Source organism: Heloderma suspectum, chromosome 4, assembly GCF_057233095.1.
Source record: "Heloderma suspectum isolate Gila_16-S chromosome 4, 16-S_ref, whole genome shotgun sequence".
In the NCBI taxonomy this organism is placed as follows: Eukaryota; Metazoa; Chordata; class Lepidosauria; order Squamata; family Helodermatidae; genus Heloderma; species Heloderma suspectum.
Genome location: NC_139461.1, coordinates 231946788 through 231956974, shown reverse-complemented (window position 1 = coordinate 231956974; position 10187 = coordinate 231946788). Strand labels below are relative to the sequence as shown.

At 44.6% G+C, this 10187-nt stretch overlaps 1 protein-coding gene across 2 annotated transcripts in view; it reads left to right on the top strand.

Annotated features, from left to right (window-relative positions):
• The first annotated feature begins 9641 nt into the window (after positions 1–9641).
• Positions 9642–10187, top strand: part of LOC146348206 (cytochrome P450 4B1-like) — a 28746-nt gene continuing 28200 nt past the window's right edge. For both annotated transcript variants that reach the window (XM_084852592.1, XM_084852591.1), the window contains exon 1: positions 9642–9863. In XM_084852592.1, the coding sequence (XP_084708718.1) occupies positions 9644–9863 (220 nt within the window). In that variant the 5' untranslated portion in view covers positions 9642–9643. The remainder of the gene's footprint in view (positions 9864–10187) is intronic.

Sequence of the window (10187 nt, the reverse complement as noted above, 5' to 3'; positions counted from 1 at the left end):
CAGTTGGCCTGACCCAATGCCGCTCAGGCTCTCTCAAATCTAAACTGTGAGAAATTCAGTCAGATTTCTGGAGCTCATTCTGGAAAGGGGCCGAGTTATCATCCCCATGTTCCTTCCTCCTACCTTGGCTTGCAGCCTCTCAGCATGAATGTTAACCTCCTGCTAAACCAAGGGCAGCTAAAGAGGCTGTAGCAGCTCTGCCTGCGAATGCCCACTGTAATGCCCACCAGAGAAGATAAAATGATGGGAAGACAGAGTGACAAGGGTTTGGGAGGAGATTGCATGAGTGAGAGTTCAGAAGTCAGGGAAGGAACAGCTGGATCTGGGCTGTTTGTTATGTGAGCATAGGTCAGGATAACTCATTACAAATTCACTGATAATTCTGCCAAAATATGCTCCTGAGACAAAGTTCAAATTCCATATTAGTGTAATCATTTACTAGGCTAACTCAGGTCACAAAAAATGTGCAAGCTTCCAACATCTCTTCATTGGGCAAGTTGTTACAAAAACCGGGTGTGGGGAAGGGGAAATTGGAAGGGGAAAAAAGACTGACTTGATGGTGAAGTCATGACATCATGACTTAAAGATCATCTGCCTCCCCCGCCACCCTGTGGAGATCACAAAAGTTTACACATTTTTGTGACTTTTGAGTTGACCTAACAAATATATTACACTAATATGGATTTGAAATAGGTCAAACCAATTAAAATTATATAGGCAAAATACAAGTCTCCTAAATCTCTGTTACAGAGTGACTCAGGAAAGGATTTTATAATGAGGAAATGGAAAGCCTCATATTTTTTACTCACACAAAGGATGTATGGTGTATTGCTAATTGTTTCAATAATAAATAGTATTTGTTTATTAAATTTTGGAACATCTGACCTAAACAGAGTGTTTTTGCAGGCATGTGGTTCTAAGTACTATAAAGCTGGAGTTGGGAAATGGGGATGTGATAACAATACTGTAGCGAATATATCTAGAGAGAATTGAAGAGTAATCCCCAGAGATCGCTCCTGTTAGTGTAAGGAGATGTAAAGGAAGGTTATGGTTTGAAAATGATTCTCCAAGCACAGGTTGCCTTTTGTAACCAGCTCTTTCTTTTCAGGAACTGCATTGGACAGCAGTTTGCCATGAATGAGATGAAAGTGGCCCTTGCCTTGACTTTACTTCGATTTGAACTTTTGCCTGATCCTTCCAAGCCTCCACCCATTCCCATCCCTCAGATTGTCATGCGTTCTGAAAATGGAATACACCTGTGCTTGAAGAAAATGGTGTGAATCTGAAATTGCAGATTTGTGATGTGCAGCTATTCCATCTTTCTCTCCTTAATGGGTTTTTTTCTGGTAAGAAAAAAAGACAGAAGAAAAAAGTCAGAAGAAGCAGAGGGAAAACACAGGAGGGTTACAAATGGAAGATTTCATTGTCTTGAACCTTTGTGAAATTCCATGAATGAGGCAGAGTCATTGCACAATAAAAACCTTATCTGGAAGAACTCTAAGTCTCTTTCTCCACCCACCCACTCTCAGATCCTGGTTCAAGTTGTTCACCTCTGGATTGCAATGAATGCACAATATTTGAGAAGGTGTATCCATTCTTGCTTGGACTGGAAATCTAACTCAGGTCTACTGTATATCTGAGTTAGATATCCAGTTAGACTGGATATCTAACTCAGCGCACATGTCCCATTAGTCCCCAGGAAATAGGAAGTGAACTGAAGGCATCTCTACATCAGCCTAAAATCCTGCATTTAAAACAGTGCTTTCTGCTTCCGTTTTAAATGCAATGACTCCTTTTTTCACAGGCTTCCTCCTCCCCCACCCCCTTCCCCCTCCTTCTCCCCATATCTGAGTCTTCCATTATCTTTCATTGATCTCGCTCCTCTTCTTGCCGCTTTTACTCTTTTCATGGAGGAAACTGAAGTGGAACACAGCAGGGTAATTTGATAGCTCATTATCTGCGATGTATTAAAAAACAGAACAAAGGGCATTTAGTGCAGGAGACGCCTTGAATGATCTCGGCATCATGTAAAGAGCCCTCAAACTTCCATGAAGGAACCATCTCAATCGCAGGATAAAAGCTCAGTGTGAAGAAAGCTTGAATGAATCCTTCAGCATTATTCTGCAAAGCAACAATAACCCAGCTGAAACTCTTGTTCAAACCAGTCCAACTGCTTATTGCCCCCTTTCCTGTTGTTTCCCTTATTTCCATTGGGTTGGGTTGTCCAGTCCCCTCCAACCCCAAGTCTTTCTCCTCCCTGTGCCTTCAGCATTCAGGCCTTTATCCTTTGCTTCTGCCCCACCTTTTCTTCCTTTCTCAAGTCCTTGAGCCATTTAAAGAAATTTTGTCCAGCTTTCCTTTTTGTTCTGTTCAATTAGCTCTAGCTGTTACAGGCTCTTGTCTCTGGGCAACTAGGGGCCTGTATTGTGTGGGGTTCTCCGCTCAATAAGGAATGAGGCTGGAGGTCGAGGCTGAGTTAGACACTTGTTAAAATCCTGTCAATACCTTGGGATAATCAAAATCCTCGCAATGGCAACCTCTGACAGCTACTCAGAAACACCTAAAGATCTCAGTAAGAACTTGATTTCAGTAGGTTTGTTTTGCCTTCCCCTTTGACAACAGCTTCATAAGTCAATAGGTTCTGTATACCAATAGTGTTTCAGTCAAATACAAGTTCTGTGTAAAGGGCTTTGTCTTGCATTTTCCACTGCTCAGTAAATTATTATCACCAGTTTTCCATCAGATTTTACCTTCCCACACAGGGTTTTCCCTTCTCAAGGCAAGTGAGAGGGATCAGTAAAGGTAACCATACACATTTCAAGGTAAACATATGCACATTTCAAGGCAGAGCAGTAAAGCTAAGGGGAAAATTATGTAAATTACATGGCAGAGCAGTGAAGTAGATCACTAAAAATACACATTTCATGGCAGAGCAGTAAAACTGAGGAGGAAATTACACAAATTTCATAGTGGCAGACTTGTGCAACACAGATTCAAAAGTTCAGAAAAAGGAAAAGAAAAAATCCATTTGGGACACTTGCTGTGTCTACTTGATTTTTAGAAGCATGGGGTGGAGGGCACTGACAAGGGATGAGGGAGGATGGCAGTGGCCATTTTTTCACTTTTTCCTTCCTACAATGAAAATTGCCCAAACTCATTTGGAAGCAACTGCTGAAAAGGAAGAAATGAAAAAAGATGTAGGTTTGTAGCAGAGAGGTTATGCAGGGTTATTAACTATTGTTTGGTGTAGATTAATGCTAAAGAGTTCAGTCAGTTGAGTTTTTCCTTCTTACTGAGCAAAGGAAATATTATCCTGAGCTCCATTTACAATTCAGCTGAGAATGCACTATACAGCAATTCTAATGTATTAGTTAATGTAAACATGCTGGACTTAGAATTGAGAGACACAGGAACATGCCTGCCATTGTCACATATTCAATGGGTGCACGTATCCAAGTGATGTTTTTTTTAGTATGCAATCCTATACATGCTTAACTGAAAGTAAGTCCCATTGAACTAAATGAGGTTTACTTCTGAGTAGACATATAGGATTGTAGTGTCTGTCTTTCCAATCCATAACATGCACATAATGGTTGTGTACATCACAAAGTTTAGGGGTTGTCAAGCAGTCTACACCCAAGGAAGTACTTTTGTTGTTCAGTCGTGTCCGACTCTTCGTGACCCATGGACCATAGCACGCCAGGCCTTCCTGTCCTGCGCTCTCTCCCGGAGCATGCTCAAGTCCATATTCATTGCATCAGTGATGCTATCTAGCCATCTCATCCTCTGCCATCCCCTTCTCCTTTTGCCTTCAATCTTTCCCAGCATCAGGGTCTTTTCCAGGGAGTTTTCGCATTAAGTGGCCAAAATATTTGAGCTTCAGCTTCAGTATCTGTCCTTCCAATGAGCACTCAGGGTTGATTTCCTGTAGGATTGACTGATTTGACCTCCTTGCAGTCCAGGGGACTTGTAAGAGTCTTCTCCAGCACCACAGTTCGAAAGCATTGATTCTTCGGCTCTCAGCCTTCCAAGGAAGTACTATGCATGGTCAATACTTGCTAGCCACAAAGGAATTAAATAACACCAGCACATACCTCCAGTCCCTCTTGGTGACTTGCCATACATTTTATATAGGTCGTTTCACACTGCCTTGACAAGATCTCTCAAGACCTGTGCAATTTGAGATCACCTTTAGAAAAAATGTGGTCTCTTACCTGACAAAAGTACATTGTTCAGTAATATCTAAGTTGATCTAATAGTTAACTAAGCACTTCCCCCCTTTAATTGATCTGAATAAAAATAATCTTTGGTATGACCCTCCCCCCTTTAGACTTGTAATTATTATTTATTTATTCAGCTTTTATTTTACCTTTTGATTTGGAAAAGCCCTCAAGAGAGCTTGCATAAAATCAGCTGCAGAACCATTCCAAAAACAACACCCCCCCCAACCAGGCTTTGACTGGTTTTTCAAAAACCTGACCTTTTCGTGTAAGAATTGGACAGCCACTCTGCTTGTGCTGGAAAATGTCAAGCTCAAGAGGAGAGGTCCATGGAGTTGCCTATATGTGGTGATGGTGGTGGTAGTGGGCTCAGAATGGAGTTGGAAGTGGGAGGAGGATGACATTTCAAGGTCAGTTCCCACTACCCTGTGGTCCTTTAGACTGAAAGTGTTCAGTCCCCTTTGCTGCTGAAAGGATTCTAATAAGGGGTGGTGAACTGGGCTTGGATCGTACTTAGTGCAACTAGTGGGCAGTATTTTCACTGCCTCTTAGCTGCAGCCTGCACTCAAGATTCACAGCATGCAAGATAGTCTTGTAGAGAACCCTGGAACATCATCCCTGGGCTGCTACCTTGCATGTTCTGGTTGTCTCTAGAGCCAGGGCAGTTAAAAACACTGCTTGCCTGCAGGCTGCATTGCCCAGGGATGTAATTACAGCATGCAGGGCAGCGTCATAGAGTGGCCCAGGGACATCTCTGGGCTGGTCTAGAAGGCTGCCTCACATGTTCTGATTCTGCAGTATGGCCAGTAGGTGTTTTCACCAACTGCTAGCCATGTGAGATGCAATCAGAGGGTTGTATGTATCCACCGGTCTATATCCAAAATTAACCTAACTTGTCACCTTTGTTTCAGTGGGTATACTCTAAGTAGGACTATCACTGGATACAACCCGGTGCATTTTCAGCATGGGATAGTATCCATGGCAATGCAATGGGCCCTGATTCCACTCCAAAATGGTTTCTGCTGTCCAATGCCATCAGGTAAAAGGTAGGAAGCTGTCAAAGGGAGGGAGACTGTATTTGCCATCAGGTCATTGCTGTTCTACCTGCCTTGCCTAGTCATGTGTTCTAAAGGATAATATTTCTGATTCTCTGGGAAAACATTCAAGATGATGCATGTTTCCACATGTGAGTGCTTAGTATTTGAACTAGAGCTTATATTACACCCAGTACTTGAACAATAGAAGCTGGCTTATACCTCTAAAAGAAGGCTGCTGTCTAAGAACTGGTTCCAAGGGGCTACATTAGTACCTTTTCCTTTTGTTATAACTTGGATAAAAATGTTGAAATGCATTTTAGGGGGGTTGGATCAAAGGTGAGGTTCAGAGATGTACCAAATGTAACAAAAGATCCCAGAATATCCTGGTATTCAACAGCTGCCCCAGCCTACCATTTAGAATAAAGACTTGCAGAAAACCTTACCAAGAAGGTGCCTAATGGACCCCAGTACTTGTAGGGTGTTCAGAAACACTTATAAACACTTATAAAAGAACTCCCTTTAATGTAGGATAGGTTCAACCTAGAGTAGTTTGGGCTGTGTATGAAATGAATAGGGCTGACTATAGAATTAATTTCCCAGCAGATATTTTGGTAATAACAAGTAAAATTAGGTTTATTTTGGGCAATCGGAGGTCAGATGAGAAAGAGATGGAAACATCTAAATAACATTTCTAGCTTTGTTGTATACTACATGGCTTTGGAATGTTGGTGGGCCAAGAAGCATCAGTTATTAGTTGCAAGAAAAACAATTTCAAATGTTAAGCCATTTTAAAAGAAAATAGTTGCAAGCACTTATTGCGAACAAAAGCAGAAGGAAAAAGGGAGCTGCTTCATTCCATAGTCCTGTGGATAATCTAGCCCAAGAAGGTCAAAAGATTCTTACAGTACTATGTAGGCAGCAGCCTAACCTTGAGATCTCCCTCTAAGGCAAGGATGGTTATCAGATGTGCCTTCTGAGGTCTCCCATTTGATCCCAAGGGACTCTCCTCCTTGGCTTCCATGCTGGCTGACAAAGAAGTATATTCTTTTCCTTTCCAGCCAGCATGGAAAAGCAGAAAATTGCAGGTGCTGGAGGCTTGCTCTGGACTGGGACTCTGGCTGGGTGGATAAGGGGGCTTTAACCTTTTGTCTCCACTGTGGCCCCAAGCAGGATTGGGCAGCTGCACCTGCAATTTGCATTGCCAAAAAAGGATCCATTGGGTTGAATCCAGTTAGTCATGGCCAGTAGCGTAGTAGCAAATTCAGACGTGCAGGGTCCTTTCGTGACAATCAGAGCCATGCCCCCTCACAGCCACGCCCCTTCTAAGATTGTACAACCCTGTAAGGTATACAGCCTTCAGCAGGGATCCAACAGCCCCCTTGACACTCCCTTAGTGCCCCAACATTACCCATTAGCCTTCCCTAAGCGCCTTCATTATATCTCTCCCCTCCCACAACAGAAACGTCCACACACCCAGCTGGATTGAAACACACACCCTCCCTCCCTCCCTCCCTTCCCGCAACTGATTTTTTTCTGTTTCCCTTCCCTCCCCTCCACCAGAGTTTGTTTGCCCCGGTACATGCCAACCTTGTACCAAAAAGTGTAGCTGACAGAGCAGGTTGCATTTGGCAGTTCTGCTTACTGTAGAAATTATCTTCAAGAACTAACAGTGCAATCCGATGGGTGTTTATTTTGAATTAAATTTACAGATCTTGGGAAGGCAGCTAATGCTGCAGTCCTATGCACACTTACCTGGGAGAAAGCGCAATTGGCAATTGAACATAGTGGGACTGTCTTCTGAGTAAACATGTATTGGATTGTGTGATAAATCCTAAAAACTGGCACAAACCAGCCACCTGCCCTGCTGCATAAGTAAATAATGGTGGCAGCAACCCCACCCCAACTCTCCTGCTGCTGCCATGGCCAGCAGCAGCAGCCCTGAACGGGTGGCCAGTGTTGCAGGAGACAAGGGCAGCGCCTGGGGCACAGGCATGGAGCAGGGACAGGCAGGGATGGGCGGAGAAGCCAAGAGCTGAGGAGAAGAAGGGGGGACGAGAGGAGGCTGCAGAGCTATCTCAGGCTCCCTCTCTCACTCTGTCAAGGGCTCCTTGGAGGCCTCTCTCAGTCTAATCCAGTAGCCAATTCCAGACACAGACAAAGGAATTCCTTTCAAAGCTTTATTCTTCTTTTACAACTTAACAACTCTACTGTTAGCAACTAGATATGAGCAGCAGAGTACCTATGCCCTAAGTTGGAACAGTTGGTCCCTGTTTGAAAGGGAATTACTGGCGGACCCCTGAACTTAAGGACTAGGGAGAGTCCCTCCCCTTTTCCCTTGGATCCTCTGGGCGCAGCCGTTGTTTGCGCGCCAACCTGGCATTACGCCTCCTTTCCGCACCCTCCATCTGGCGCCGCTCTCTGCGTCTGCGTCGCGCATCCACCAAGTCTGCTATCTGTGCTTGGTCACTCCCTGTGTTACAAAAATTGTGTTCTTTTCCCTGGTAGACTTTCCAATTCGTTTACCAAGAACGAGAGGAGGCAGAGATCTGGTCCAACACGATTTTATTCTGCAGAATAAGGCAACCCTTGGGGCTAACACTCCAACAAAGGTTACAATCAAGTGATGTGATTCAAAAGTTTATATAGGCAAGACCTTTGGGGCTGTCTTACGCTTGCGCTGTACTAATCTCTTTGTCTAGCTGAGAGGGAAACAGAAGACAGGCAGCACCTTTGACATATCTAGGCATGCGCAGAGAGGTAGCCTTGTACTCTAGTAAACACATTCTTGGCATTCCTGAGTCTCTGATAAGACGCTGTGTCTTTGTTTAGCATGGCAGTCTCACACTGAGGTAAAACAGACATAGCCTAGCTTATAAAATCATGGGATAACAGACATACTACAACTGAAATTTCTATAACACCTGGACTGCTAACTAAACTAGGAATGCTGGTGGGAGGAATCTCCGTCAGCTGTTGGTCCTGGGAAAGAGGAGCGCGCTCCTCTCCCAGGAGCGACTGCTCCTCCTCAGAATCAGAACTACTCTGGGATTCTATGGGCTCAGTGTCCACCCTGACACACTCATTCCCTTTGTCTGGCTAGCAACCAAGAGGCAGCTGCCTGCACTCCCTCTGCTCCCTCCTCCTTCCCTAGCAGCCTGCGACCCAGCTGGTGGCTGGCTTAAAAAAAAAGTGCCGGAGCGGCGCCCTGGCGTGACCCGCCACCACTACACCGCTGGTTAGAGCAAAACCCTCTAAAAACCAAACCCTCAAAACTGTTTGCTAACTCTGATAAAAATGAAATACTCTGAGCATGTGCAGTTCTGCTTTTTAAACTCACTCAAATCATAGCACCATCGCAGGAGGTATATGTAGTTCCTATGGCATGCGGTGCTTTTTACTAGTTTATGATCCAACCCAGAGATAGTTTGGCCACGACTCCATGCACAGGGAATCCCTAGGTTTGAGTGTAATACATTGTATTCAGGGCTGCCTTTGAAGACTTCTTGGAAACTTCAGTTAGTACAAAATGCAGCAACCGGGCTACTCACCGCTATATGGAAATACCTCACTAGTTCTTAAGCAGCTACTTTAGCTACTGATCTGTTTCCAGGCAGAATTCAAACTGATGGTGCTTACCCATAAAGCCCTAAATGGCCTGGCAATTCTAAGCACAGTTCCTAATGAGTAAGCCCCACTGAATGTAGTGAGTCTTACTGACTAAACACGCACAGGATTGCACGCTTAGGGAACATGTTTGAACTGTGCAACACATTCACGTTGAGTTTTCCCTACTTACCATATTACATAATGCTGCATGAGAGACTGGAATGAATATGTGCATATTCTTCATACCCGCACCTCAACATCCACCCACCCTGTCTCTTCTTTTGGGTACAGATAAGCTTAGTAAACACTGACAGTGCAAACTGGCAGTGACCGTTGTAGCGATTGCTGTCCCACAACTTTCATTGTCAAACTCCTTCACCCTGCACTAGAACAAAAGCACAGCTTCAGAGATCACAGTATCTGCCAGAAGAAGCCACAAGAGCAAACACAGTGGTTTTGCAATTCGCTCTTGTTTGATTCAGTGACTGCAGTTTCATATCTTATGACTTGCGCGTAACCATCAAGGGGTCATGCTCCACCTCCACCGTGACTGCTGATGAACTCAGATGTTTACTACCCAGCTGAACTGTTGTGTTAAAACTATATAACAGAAAGAATGCAGACCATTTTCTTTATCTGTTTGCTCATTTTGAAAGTGGTGATGCACTAACTTTGGTATGCTGAAATATGATATCTCTGGTGTCACCACCAATCAATTTCACTTAAGGACTGCATACGAGCCAGAACTGTACTTAAACAGAAACACCCAGACGTTGCTGCATGAGAAGGGACAACCACGCTGAGCAAAATGCACTCCGCCTGGCCTGGCCTGGTGTGTACAAAGAACCTGTACCTGATTTTTTACACAGCTGCTACCTTCTGCCTGGTCAGTGTCCTCCTGAAAGTTGTCCAGCTGTACCGAAGGAGGCAGATGCTGCTCAGATCTCTAGAGAGCTTCCCAGGTCCTCCAAAGCACTGGTTGTATGGCCACAGCAAGGAGGTAAGACTTCTTAAAAAAAGGTAAAGGTGTCCCCAACCAGTCGTGTCCGACTCTAGGGTGTGGTACTCATCTCCATTTCTAAGCCGAAGAGCCAGCGCTGTCCGAAGACGCTTCCGTGGTCATGTGGCCGGCATGACTGAACACCGAGGTGCACGGAACGCTGTTACCTTTCCCGCCGAGGCGGTACCTATTTATCTACTTGCAATTTCTTGCTTTCAAACTGCTAGGTTGGCAGGAGCTGGGACTGAAGACGGGAGCTCAATCCGTCACGCGGCACTCGGGTCTCCAACTGCTGTCCTGCCGACCTCCCGGTCTGCAGTTCAG